Here is a 12,405-nt window from a genome sequence, read left to right on the forward strand (position 1 = left end):
GGCCAGTTCCTCCTTCATACGTTGACAATGAAGCACGAGAGACTCCCGATTCGCGAGATCTAACCAATACTCTCCCTTCTCCCTCACTAGACCAGGCGCCAACCCCGGTCCCGCAAAAGCCACCAAGGGTCTACTATAAGCCAAAATTGATTCTCAGAGGTCATAAGAGAGGCGTTTCCGCAGTCCGATTTTCTCCGGATGGAAACTGGATTGCAAGTTGCTGTATGTTGGTCTTCCTAAGACCGCTCGTTTCACAGGGAGCTGACTTTTTTTGCAGCGGCGGATTCGACAATCAAGATATGGGACGCGCGTTCTGGGAAGCTGGCACATACTCTTGAAGGACATTTGGCAGGAATATCCACCATATCATGGAGTCCTGACTCGAAGTTGATAGCGTCTGGATCTGATGACAAGTCCATCAGGCTCTGGGATGTTGCTACGGTGTGTTCGTCCAAGCCCACATTTTGAGCAACGGTGGTCTAACAGGTTGTAGGGCAAAGCATACCCTGTTCCATTTCTCGGTCATCATAATTATGTATACTCTCTCGCATTTTCACCCAAGGGCAACATGCTCGTAAGCGGATCGTACGACGAAGCAGTATTCTTGTGGGATGTCCGAACAGCAAGAGTCTTGAGATCACTACCAGCACATTCAGATCCAGTCGGTGGTGTTGATTTCATACGAGACGGTACTATGGTTGTGAGCTGCGCAGGAGACGGCTTAATGTGCGTTTTCAGATGGTCTTCAATCTACTTTTGCGAAAGAGCCTGTGCTAATTCCATTTCTTCTGCAGCCGAATATGGGATACGGGCACAGGTCAATGTCTCAGAACGCTCGTTCACGAGGATAATCCCCCTGTTGTGTCTGTGCGCTTCTCCCCTAATGGAAAGTTCGTCCTAGCGTGGACTCTGGACTCGTGCGTCCGACTTTGGAACTATGTTGAAGGGCGATGTGTCAAGACGTACCAAGGCCATAAAAATTCCAAATACAGCATCACAGGTGCTTTTGGCGTCTACGACAGTGGCGCATTTGCAGTGTCTGGGAGTGAAGATGGCGATATGGTTGTGTGGGATGTAACCAGCAAGGCGGTCCTGCAGCGACTATCCGGCCATGATGGTGTTGTTTTAGGAGTAGATACGCATCCGACAGAGCGAATGATCGTTAGCGGTGGATTGGACGGGACAGTTCGAATATGGAGAGAGGATGAAGCTCCCAGCGAGGTGCCCTCTGATACGGAGATGGCCTCGGGATGATTTTTGCCGTTAACGACTCATGAATTTCAAAATCTCTTTGGCTGATTTTTGCATGAGATACCTTCTTCTTTTTCCTTCTGCGAATTCATTCCATCTTTGATAAAGGTCCCTCCATAGTGTATGATAGCCCGCCTTAGGAAGATGATAGGGCGTGCTCTTCTTCCTTTCTCACCGATAAATCATAAATCTGAAGCTGAATCCTTGAATTTTCTTGAATCATTGAAATCTGTCAGTCAAAGAACGGCGTCTATGATGTACTTTTTGTAGCAGCAATACTGGATATCCGCGTAATGAAAATATAAACGTTGTGCCATAATATATCTCTTCCAACACATTCCTTTACTCCGTCCGAAAACCAATGAGGACTAGTAGCGGTATCTCGTCGAGTAGTCCTTGGGACTGACAACTAGACCTTTGCCCTTCTTGGCGCCCTTGTAAATGGTTTCGATGATGTCGATCAACTCTTGCTTGTCTTCCAGTACCCAATTTAATTTGTTGTTGTTGCCTGTTCCGAAATCACACATCATGTGCTTATTTCTGAAGAAGAACATGATCGTCATGGGGTCGTACAATTCGTACATTTGGGTGAAATCAGGAACTATCGAGCCGTGTGAGCTCCCAAGAAATATGAAAAGAGCGAAGAGTCAACCCCGTGTGAGGGCATATAACACTTACCTTGATCAATGTCACAGACATACACCACCGCAAAATTCTTCACCAGGTCAGCAATTCGGAACAGCACCTCATCCTGCCGCATGCAGTCGACGTCCCAATCACGCCCAAACCTGATCACCACCAGCCGCTCTTCTTCTGACATGATGGCTTGGTCGACATGCCAGCCGGTCGGGAGATGGGGCAGCACGACAGAGCCCATTTTGACTAATGGAGGTTTTTTATGTCTCAGAGAGATAGAGAACTGGTGGGAATTTTGATCCGATGCTTCGGGGACGAGAAAGCGGTGAAGAAGTAGCTTGTCTGGTAGCACGTGGGGATGGTAAAGTTTCCTTTCGGCGGCCGGGTTGAAGTCATACTTTGCTTAGTCATCATAGTGTTCAAGGAATTTCCAAAACAAGGGCGAGAATCTTGACGACATCTGGCCTTGATTCTTTCCCCACAATATCAGGAAAATAGTACTTTACAGCAGTCTCGAAATAATTGGATAGGATTTAAAGTCCATGCGATGTGGCTTCTGGGCTAATTACTGGAAGAAAATGTTACGCTGGCTCAACGATGATGGTCATTTATTTACCACCAGGTTCCTAACCGCTGAGTTCTCCAGCCATTGATTAAGAAAATGCTCGAAAATTCGAAATTCCGAATGCAAGTCAGTGAATATAGCTTGTTATGCAGATGCTGTAATCGTCTTTGCGGTCATTGCAGCATTTTCTTACCCGTGTAAGATGAATATCACTTTTTCTGGTCCCCTGTTATGAAGACTCGATTTGAGAATATCGAGAGATATCATTCACTGGATCTAAAGCAAGAAAAGGCAAAAGATCTACTCCTAACATAATGGCACCTAGATAGACGCTTTCTTTCCATTCATATTGGCCTCACACCCTCATCCTCGCCTGGAGAGTTATGAGATATCTCAAGGCTGACCCCTCGGACCTAGGATAGTTGCCTCGGCAACAAACAAGCACAGGCACAGACTAAACTCTAGCTGTACTAGGGCAACATCTCCATTATGCTGTCATACGCCGAAACCACGACGACGACAGGTGTTAAATACGATCGTCCAAGAAAACAATATTCGACTTGTTTTACGATCTCGAAAGAGGTCGTTAGCCAGTAGTCGTATTCGATCGAGAAACGTTGGGCCGGTTGCTGAGAAAGCGGGAGTGGTCAACGTCCAAAGTCCGGACTAGGGGATTTGCTACTGCGCCACTCGATTTTTAAGTGCCCTCCAACCTCGTGTTTGCCAGCGAACCACAACCATTTTACGTGATTCGATGATGATGTGTGAAACGGGTCCCGTGGTTCCATAATTGCTCTAATTCAGTGTGTGTTCTTGAGAAACTGAGCGCTCAATTACGGTCCCTGTCGATCTCTTTTCTCTTTGGCCCATATCGGCTCCTGCGACCGCCATGGGGAAATACGTCCTCTTCACATTCACTTGCAGGTGGCTGGGGCCGAGGCCTTACACGACAGCGCTGAACAGGGTTCATGCAGCTGCTGCTCACCGATCACAGATCCTTTAAAATCCTTCAGCTTCCCGTTTCTCGTCATGTTTTTCTTGGCAATAATATTCTAACGTTGAGCATTTGATTCTTATCTTGTTAATTACCAGTGGAATTTTTTCTGTAACTTCGTTTCATTTATTCTGCTGCGATTGTTCGGTACAACTTTGAGCCTCAGCACACTCGACTTAAAAGAACACTGCTGAGGAGCAAAGACGGTCCAAAATGAGACTTGTGTCTTACACATCCTCGTTCTTGGCGGCTCTCACTGCGACTGCGTTACTGAGAGTATCCCCAGTATTTGCGCAGACATACAGCAATTGCAACCCTCTCAAACAGAGTACGTCCCCGATTTTCGTATCGACTTTGGTGTATACTTTTCTTCCCCGCTCGCCTTTTCCCACCCATCTGTAAACCGATCGCATTAGCTAATCCAACCTGTTAGGCAACTGCCCGCCTGATTCAGCACTGGGCCGTTCTGTCGATATTGATTTCACAGAGGGCCAGTCGGACAGTTTTACGCCTTCAGGTAACCCTACATATGATTCCAATGGCGTCTCCTTTACCGTTGCCAAGTCCGGCGACTCCCCGCAGCTCACGTCAAAGTGGTACATCATGTTCGGCAAAGTCGAGGTGACCATGAAAGCTGCTCCTGGCGCGGGTATTGTGAGCTCCGTTGTGCTGCAATCAGACGATCTTGACGAAATTGACTGGGAATGGCTCGGTGCCGATGACCCTGAGGTTCAATCCAACTACTTTGGCAAAGGCCTAACCACCGACTACAATCGCGGTGCCTTTCATCAAGATCCAAACAGCCAGGAAGAATTCAAGACGTATACGGTCGACTGGTCTGCGAATCAAATCGTGTGGCAGATTAACGGACAAACTGTACGAGTTTTGACACCTGCTTCAGCCGAAGCAAACCAGTACCCCCAGACACCTATGCAACTTAAATTTGGTGCCTGGAGCGGCGGTGATCCGTCCAATTCTCCTGGTACTATTCGTATGTTTCCCCTGTTTTCCTCGTCTTGGATCATATCTAGATTCCACTTCTTTTCCTTAGGTCCTTGCAAATACTGATGGTCACAGAATGGGCACGTGGTCCGACCGATTACAGCAAAGGCCCCTTTACTATGATTGTCAAGTCCATTGCCGTGACGGACTACTCTACCGGAACCCAATATAAATATACCGGCACGGATGGAACATGGCAAGAAATCGATGCTGTAGGTGGCAGCGTCAACTCTCAAGGAGACGGAACACAGGTTGCCTCGTCAGCCGCACCGGCCATTACATCCATGACCAATGCCCCTGCACCCTTTGAAGGCACTCACCGCCAAACCACGAGCTTTTCCACTCCGAGCGTCTATCCATGGGTGCCAGGATCATCGACTCTAGCGACAAGCACCTCCTCCGTTCCGAGCTACTACCCCGGCATGCCTAGTGGCTGGACGGTTTCGAGCAACGGCCACTTGATTCCGCCAAGCTCGGCGCCTGTGAGTACGCCACCCTGTTTTCTTTACTTTACCCGTCTCTGTGCCTCGTTACCCCAGTATTCATTTCCACTGAATTGTTTTCACTCACTCGATATGTTGGGGGAAAACATGCAACTGACTTCGATTCTTCAAGTCGACCTCCCCTCCCGAACATACTATCTCCTCGCTGCAAGCCTCATCGCCGGCTTCCTCTGCTGCTCCTGGCGCCCCTGAAGGAGGCTATAAGACATATACAACTTACGACCAGCGAGGATTTTTGACAACTGTCACTATCCCGGCTGCTCAAGCCACACAATCCAAGAGCTACGATCAACAGGGGTTTCTGATAACATCTACGCCGACAACCTTCTCGACTGCTACTACAGGTGGTTCAAGTTCTCAGAAAAGCGCCGCCGCTGATGCGGCTGCTGCTGAAACTGCAGGGTCGTCCAAGTCGGTCACATTGCTCAATGCCCACCCTACCAGTGGCGCCGTGTCGAGGCACGTATCCTTGTCGTCTTCGCGTGTGTCGCAGCCCAGTATTCGGTCCTTTGTTCCAACAACCTTTTGGATCAGCTTCATCATGTCAATTTTAATTGGCACCCTGGCCCTTTAGGAAATTGGCTGAAATCCGTATGGATTTCGAAATGAATGATTCAAAACGGCTTATGAATAATGAGGATTTAACGCGACATGAAGGACACAATGGGAACCGGGACTAGGGCACTGGGCTTGGCAAGGTATTGCGGATTTATAAATTACGGGAGGTTTTCATTATTTAATACATGACATTATGATGGGAGGGAATGTTTCCCTATTGTGACGGCGTTCGATTTCTTTTCTCTTTTTCTCTCTCAAAATGACATGAAGGTTTTATGGGGAAAGCTATGATATGGGATTAATAATATTTGTACACACTGTGTCTTTATTGACATTACGAGGACAACAACTTTTACTAAAATGAAGTAACGAAGTAATGACATTCATAAGGGTCTTTGTGTTCAGTGGAATTTGTGCTCAATGGCTTCACCAGCTCGGAAAATTAAGGTTCGGTTTTTAAAAAAAAAAAAAAAAAAAAAAAATCAATCAATCAATCAATCAATAAATACATAAAAACGAATACAGAATTAAACAAGGAATAAATTTATCATGGCTAATGTGCTATAGGTTGAGATGTAAATCCCCAAAATTTGTCTTGTCCACCACGAGACAGAAGGTGCTTCAATCTCTCTCCTTTGATAGGGATGTTATTGCTGGTTTGTGGCTATTGGCCTCGTTTGCCTGAGAGTTTTCGGTTCCACCCGGTAGCTAACTCGGAGCCACATGTGGCGCGGGGTGGCAGATGCGGAGTTTAGAAGAACTAACATAACTATGAAATAAACCCATGCGGTCACATCTTGCGTAAAACCAAAAGTAGAGCAACGGAAGCATGTCAGAAGGAGCTGTGTCAAAGATATCCACTCCCTGACCAGCGTGATAAGGGTTTTTGATAGGAGAGTTGTGATTGTTGATCCTATATCTTAGGAAAGGTTCCGGCATCATCTGCCTACGTAACTGGAGGACTGGCGTGGACTAGAAACACCCGCCGGCAATCGCCGTCTCGAGCTTCAAGCATCTCTTGATTCCATTTCACTGCCTAGAGAGGCTTCATTCTGCCACACCATTCCTCCCATTTAGAATTTATTTCATTGATTTCTGATAACTGGGCCCAGGACGCTAAGTACAGACGGTAGCGTTGGTTGGAACGCTTTTAGGATGCTCACAGGCCGAGGAAGAGGCAAGATCAGGGCTCCGCGAAGGGTAAGCGCATACCAAATACTCTCTATCTGTGGGATGCTGGGAATAAGTACTTTCTCCGGATTGATTCTTACCCCAGTGAGATGATTTTAATCCAGAGACACTTGCCACAGCGAGAAGCATCGCTTTCGCCTTTTCCTGGTACTCACAGCTCTCCGTAACTAATTTAATCCGACTGTGTAGGGTCTTTCAACTCCGGGAGACAATGTCGACTTTGACTCCATGTGGGCAGTCCTTGCCTCCTCTTTACGCGAGATACATACCAAGAATGCCTCGAAGCTGTCATTTGAAGAGCTGTATCGAAATGCCTATAAGCTAGTGCTGAAAAAGAAGGGCGAAGCATTGTACGAGAAGGTCAAACAATTCGAGCACGATTGGCTCAGCACCGAAGTTCGTGGACGAATCCGATCGTCTCTCACCGGCGGTCTTCTAACTGGCGCGGCTGGATCCATAAGCGGCATGACTGCCAACGAAAGACGAGTGGCAGGGGAGAAATTTATGAAAGCGTTGAAATCGGCTTGGGAAGACCACAATCTCTGCATGAATATGACAACAGATGTCCTAATGTATATGGTATGTTAATAAAGAGCCACGGTAGAAGCATCAGGCTGCTTACATGGTTAATTCACAGGATCGGGTGTACTGTACGGACAACCGACGGCCGTCCATCTTTGCTGCATCAATGGCGCTATTTCGGGACTGCGTATTACGCTCGCCTTTGGTGGCCGAGGATCCTACAACCGTGGCTATGATACTTAATTCTGTCATTCTTGACCAAGTGCGGATGGAGCGCGAAGGTGACATTATCGACAAGAATCTCATTCGATCATGCGCATACATGCTGGAGGGCCTCTACGAGACGGAAGAGGAGGAAGAAAGCACAAAGCTTTACTTAACATCCTTCGAACCGGATTTCCTGGACGAGAGCCGCGTATTCTATAAGGCCGAGGGAGCGTCGCACCTCAGATCCTCTGACGCCGGAACATACTGTCGACATACGAGGAAGAGGATCAGTGAAGAACAGGATCGGTGTAGATCTACCCTGTCGCCTCTTACAGCACCCAAAATCACTTCTGTTGTCGAGGATGAGCTCATCAAACGCAATATTCGGGAGGTAATTGACATGGAGGGCAGCGGGGTAGAGCACATGCTCGACAACGACAGGATAGGAGAGCTGGAATTGGTGTATGAATTGAACGCGCGAGTGGACCCCAAGAAGGAGGAGTTACGTCGAGCGCTTCAGAAACGCGTGGTTGAGCTCGGCAGTGACGTTAACAATGCTGCGATCAACTCTTCTCAAGCCCCTCCACCTCAACCGCCAGAAGTAAATGGGGAGACCAGAGGCAAAGGTGATGCAAAGCCTCCTGCTGAGAGGCCAGTAAATCAGCAGACTGCTGCCGCAATCAAGTGGGTAGACGATGTGCTACAGCTCAAGGACAAATATGACAACATCTGGATCAGGGCTTTTGGGTCAGATCAAGGCTTGCAGACGGCCTTGACACGGAGCTTTTCTGACTTTATCAATGCCTTTCCTCGAAGCTCCGAGTACATTTCACTTTTCTTGGATGAAAACCTAAAGAAGGGATTGAAGGGTAAGACAGAGAATGAAGTTGACGCAGTCCTGGAAAAGGCAATCACGCTGCTGCGGTACATTCAAGATAAGGATATGTTTGAGCGTTATTACAAAAAGCATCTTTGTCGACGATTACTCATGGGCAAGTCCGTCAGCGGTGATGTAGAGAGGCAAATGATTTCGCGGATGAAGATGGAGGTCGGAAACCATTTCACGCAAAAACTAGAAGGAATGTTCAAGGATATGACCGTATCCGAGGATCTCACGTCCAGCTTCAAAGACAAGATTGCCAAGCTCGGCGATCCCGATCAGAAGCGCATTGAGCTCGCCATCAATGTTCTCACCAGCACAATGTGGCCCCTGGAGGCAATGGCGCCATCAACTAGCGGGGAAGAAGGCCGAGCTAGGTGCATCTTCCCTCAAGCGGTGGAGCGAGTCAAGCAGAGTTTCGAAAAGTTTTACATGGAGAAGCATAATGGTCGAGTGCTCACATGGCAGGCCAACATGGGTACGGCCGACGTCCGAGCGACTTTTCCGAAGGTACCGGGCAAGGAATCCAGCAAGGAGCGAAGGCATGAGCTCAATGTCTCAACCTATGCCATGGTCATTCTCCTGTTGTTCAACGATTTGCCTCCTGGTGAAAGCTACACGTTTGAAGACGTTCAGGGACGAACAAATATTCCAACCAACGAATTGATTCGGAACTTACAATCGCTTGCGGTGGCACCCAAGACAAGGATCCTCATCAAAGAGCCAATGAGCAAGGATATCAAGCCTACCGACCAGTTTTACTTTAACGAGAACTTCCACAGCAAATTTCTCAAGATCAAGGTGGGAGTGGTGTCGAGCGGCAACAAGGTCGAAGGTACAGAAGAGCGCAAGGAGACGGAAAAGAAAAATAATGATTCGCGAGGTGGCACAATAGAAGCTGCCATTGTGCGAACAATGAAGTACGTGACATGTCATATTCTTTCCCTCCCTTATCGATGCCAAAGTTTGAAAGAAGCAACAGAGAGGGGCACTGAGTTTCAAAAGCAGACCGAATGCTAACGGATGTGTAACTCTATAGGCAGAGAAAAGAACTTTCGCATCAGCAGCTTATCACAGAAGTCATTACGCAACTGGCGAGTCGCTTTGTACCGGACGTGAATATGGTCAAGAAGCGAATTGAGAGCCTGATTGAACGCGAGTACCTTGAGCGAGTGGAAGATGCTGAACGGCCTGCATATCGCTATCTTGCATAGAGTGGCGTAATTCATTGTTTGGTTTATTTCTTCCCCTGTGGTTTAGTATCTAAATCATGTTGTTTCCTGCTTTTTCTTCCGGCTATTCCGGCCATGATTATCGCTGCTTCTTGCCCAGCGACAATACTCAATTCTCATAGGCGCGGGTTCGGTATGGATGAACATGATGACTTGACGAATTCAGGCATCGACTGGACCGAAGACTTTTGTCCTGGCTTTGCCAAAATCCCTGCGTCTTGTTTCAAAAAATTTCTCTTTTCGTCCCTTTCCTTGGTCCTCGGGCTTTCCAAACCTTTTTTTTTTTACCTCGTGGTCACTGGTCTATTCCACATCCTCACGGGCTTTTTCTCAAAGGCATTTGTACGTATTTTGCAAGGCAAGCGTATTGTATGGAGCATGTTGTCTCAGCCCTTTGTTTTTGCCCCGTCATCAGCATACGTTCTCCCTGTTGTTGGTATTCTTCAGAGTCTCGGGTTTTGACTCTTCTTTCTCGCCTCAGACACTCTACTTTGCCGTTTTTGTTCAACTGTTGCACAAAAGCCTCTTCTTTTTTCTTTTTGCCCCGCTTTCTCTTCTTATCGATCGGATCCTGGTGTTTCGGATGGGTGTGCATATTCGACACATACATTTCTTTTTCTTTCCCCTCTTGGGTGTACATATTTTCTTCCTATCGATTTACGTGCATGCATGTGGATTTCTGTAATTGTGGACATTTACGCACAGAGATCTCTACTGCGTCCTGGGAGGCCAACGCTGCATTCAGATGGTCAGTGTTCCGACTGCCCTGCATGGCTGTCTGTTTCCGATGGCCCGGGCATGATTGTGTTTTCTTCCCCGGTGCTCATGCATATGTTGGCGTGTTGTAGATCTGTGTTTCAGACTAAGCGGTGAGAGACAGTATATCATTTTTCCTCAGGACTGGTTTTGCCCTGGGCTTGGGTAGAGACACGATCTCCCACGTGATTTTGAGACATGGGATAGAGAACAGGTCTCACGGAAAATCCATCATGTTCATGGGAAAAGTTGTCAGGAAGATTGAAACATTAAGTGTCCGCGTGAGGCAGCAGTCGGTACTCCGGTAGACGTAGATGGAATGAATGGTATTTGAGTCAGTGCAGTGGGCTCAGCCATGGTCGCTACAGTTAAAGATAACAGGCAAGAGCGACAGCTGGCATAACTGCGGGGACCAATTGGGGAAGCGTGTTTCGCTTAAGTGGTTAGAGTGGGGGCTTTTGTTTCGGCACTACTGCCGCTTCACATCCTCCGCTCTATTTACTTGTTCCTCCACCATTTTCCACTTCTGCCGCTCTGTGCCTCGAAAAATGGAGACTTTGTGCTTGCTCCACACCTGCCACATGGCTGCGCAACCAACAATACAGCACACTACTCACCTACCGAAGGTACTCTAACTGAGCCGTTCGATGGAGATCCACTCTCATAGGAAAGAAAAAGGTGGTGCGACACGGCAGGCCATAACGGTGTTTTGCCTTGGCGCCTACTGATAAAGACGGAGGCATGGATTACGTGGACGCGGTAATCGCACTACAGAACGCCTTTTACTGAAAGACAGGGGTCTCTTTTGGCTATCAAGTACGCCGAAGCAACGCTACTGAAATCAGGTACTGTCCCATTAATCGGTTCAGCTTCCCGAAAGCCGGAACATATTATCCCCCATGCATCCACTACAGTGAGTACAGCGGAAGGTCTGGAACACACTGTGGGTCTATCTTGTTTCTTAAACGGCACGGAAATATTATGCAAATATCGTCGTTTACTATGTTGGCCATCTGTTTCGGTCATTTTCATGATGCTTCGAGAACGCTCATGCCGACTGTTCTGTGCAAACTGAAATTTTTTGTTTGTTCGGGGATAACTCGACTCGATGCTATAGCTGATAACAATTTGCGCACTACGGAAATTGAGGAGATCGCACCAACCAAAATGTCTAAGTTGAAGCAACAGAACAGCTCGTGCATTGATGCTGGAAAAGAGCACAAGTTGTACCTTTTATGATAACTCTACAGCGAACTCTTCAATAGTTGTCACTATTGGCAACGGCGGAATGCGGTAACGTTATTTGACTGGAATGTGAAATGTCCCGATGGCATGAAGCGCGTGCGCCATTGCCGATAAAGGAGAAGGGTTTCTAAGCCCAAGACATTGTGGCCGATCGGAAGAAGGGAAAAAGCTTGGCATTAGGTATGCGGCGAGCAATGAAGTGATGTCAAAGGCGGCGTTTTTGTTTAAGAGAGAATGATATTGTTGTTGACAGTCTCAGGAAAAAATGATGCCATATCGTGGCTATGCAAGACATGACGATGATGGCTCGGAGTTACAGCTCTCGGTGAACACCGTAGCAAGCGATATGGAATGAAAAGGGAGAGCTAATGTGATGCTTTTACACAACCAATATTGCTCTGAAGGTGCTAAGGCTGTGTCATCGCGATGAAAGATTACGGAGAGGTTTACGAGGTAGCAAAGCACAGGGAAACTGTACCGGAGTATGTTACTCGATATCAGAACGAGAGTGAGTGGAGCTACTACGGATGGACTAAAGGTGAGGAAAACGTCCGAGTCGAAAGCCCTCGGGTCGATTGAACAGAGACGATAGTTAGGGGGCGACCATGGTTATACACGGGACAAGGCGAAACGCGCCAAAAGAAGCCGGTCGTTGGGGAGTGACTGGGGTTGAGCCAATGATGTGATCGAACCACTCAGGTACCCGAGTTCTCTATCAAAGTGATTGGATCGCGGATGGCGGTACCTGACTAGTGGCTGACCGCCCTCGACCACATTTACCAATTGGTAGGATTTGATCGTCCAGGGTCTAAGGTGATTCCAACGCACAAACACGGGAGCCAGACCGGAGATGAAAACGAAAG

General features: G+C 47.7%; 5 protein-coding genes across 5 annotated transcripts; 4 read left to right on the forward strand and 1 right to left on the reverse strand.

Annotated features, from left to right (window-relative positions):
- Positions 1-134: 134 nt before the first annotated feature.
- Positions 135-1,212, forward strand: L228DRAFT_203733 (WD40 repeat protein; the record flags this gene model as incomplete). The annotated part of the gene is made up of 4 exons (XM_018329649.1): positions 135-222; positions 278-441; positions 494-726; positions 795-1,212. Coding segments are annotated over 4 exons (903 nt in total), but the record flags the coding sequence as incomplete, so codon positions are not given.
- A 407-nt stretch (positions 1,213-1,619) lies between these two features.
- Positions 1,620-2,128, reverse strand: L228DRAFT_239366 (mitosis protein dim1; the record flags this gene model as incomplete). The annotated part of the gene is made up of 2 exons (XM_018331136.1): positions 1,620-1,852; positions 1,930-2,128. 2 exons carry the CDS (start codon positions 2,126-2,128, stop codon positions 1,620-1,622), a joined length of 432 nt encoding a protein of 143 aa, XP_018187949.1.
- Positions 2,129-3,659: 1,531 nt separating this feature from the next.
- Positions 3,660-5,525, forward strand: L228DRAFT_268862 (glycoside hydrolase family 16 protein; the record flags this gene model as incomplete). Its single annotated transcript, XM_018335202.1, has 4 exons — positions 3,660-3,774; positions 3,880-4,437; positions 4,524-4,930; positions 5,064-5,525. The coding sequence occupies 4 exons, from the start codon at positions 3,660-3,662 to the stop codon at positions 5,523-5,525; spliced, it is 1,542 nt and encodes a 513-aa protein (XP_018187950.1).
- A 1,139-nt stretch (positions 5,526-6,664) lies between these two features.
- L228DRAFT_268863 (SCF ubiquitin ligase subunit CulC) lies at positions 6,665-9,523 on the forward strand (the record flags this gene model as incomplete). Its single annotated transcript, XM_018335203.1, has 4 exons — positions 6,665-6,709; positions 6,890-7,279; positions 7,338-9,229; positions 9,349-9,523. The coding sequence occupies 4 exons, from the start codon at positions 6,665-6,667 to the stop codon at positions 9,521-9,523; spliced, it is 2,502 nt and encodes an 833-aa protein (XP_018187951.1).
- A 98-nt stretch (positions 9,524-9,621) lies between these two features.
- On the forward strand, positions 9,622-10,505 carry L228DRAFT_151687 (hypothetical protein). The gene has a single exon (XM_018329292.1). The coding sequence runs from the start codon at positions 9,913-9,915 to the stop codon at positions 10,387-10,389; it is 477 nt and encodes a 158-aa protein (XP_018187952.1). The 5' UTR covers positions 9,622-9,912; the 3' UTR covers positions 10,390-10,505.
- The last annotated feature ends 1,900 nt before the right edge of the window (positions 10,506-12,405 follow it).

This window comes from Xylona heveae (assembly GCF_001619985.1).
Source record: "Xylona heveae TC161 unplaced genomic scaffold L228scaffold_6, whole genome shotgun sequence".
NCBI lineage: Eukaryota > Fungi > Ascomycota > Xylonomycetes > Xylonales > Xylonaceae > Xylona > Xylona heveae.

Excerpts from the sequence above, each read along its gene's own strand:
- L228DRAFT_151687 (XM_018329292.1), top strand. The coding sequence starts at position 9,913 with ATGGAGCATGTTGTCTCAGCCCTTTGTTTTTGCCCCGTCATCAGCATA.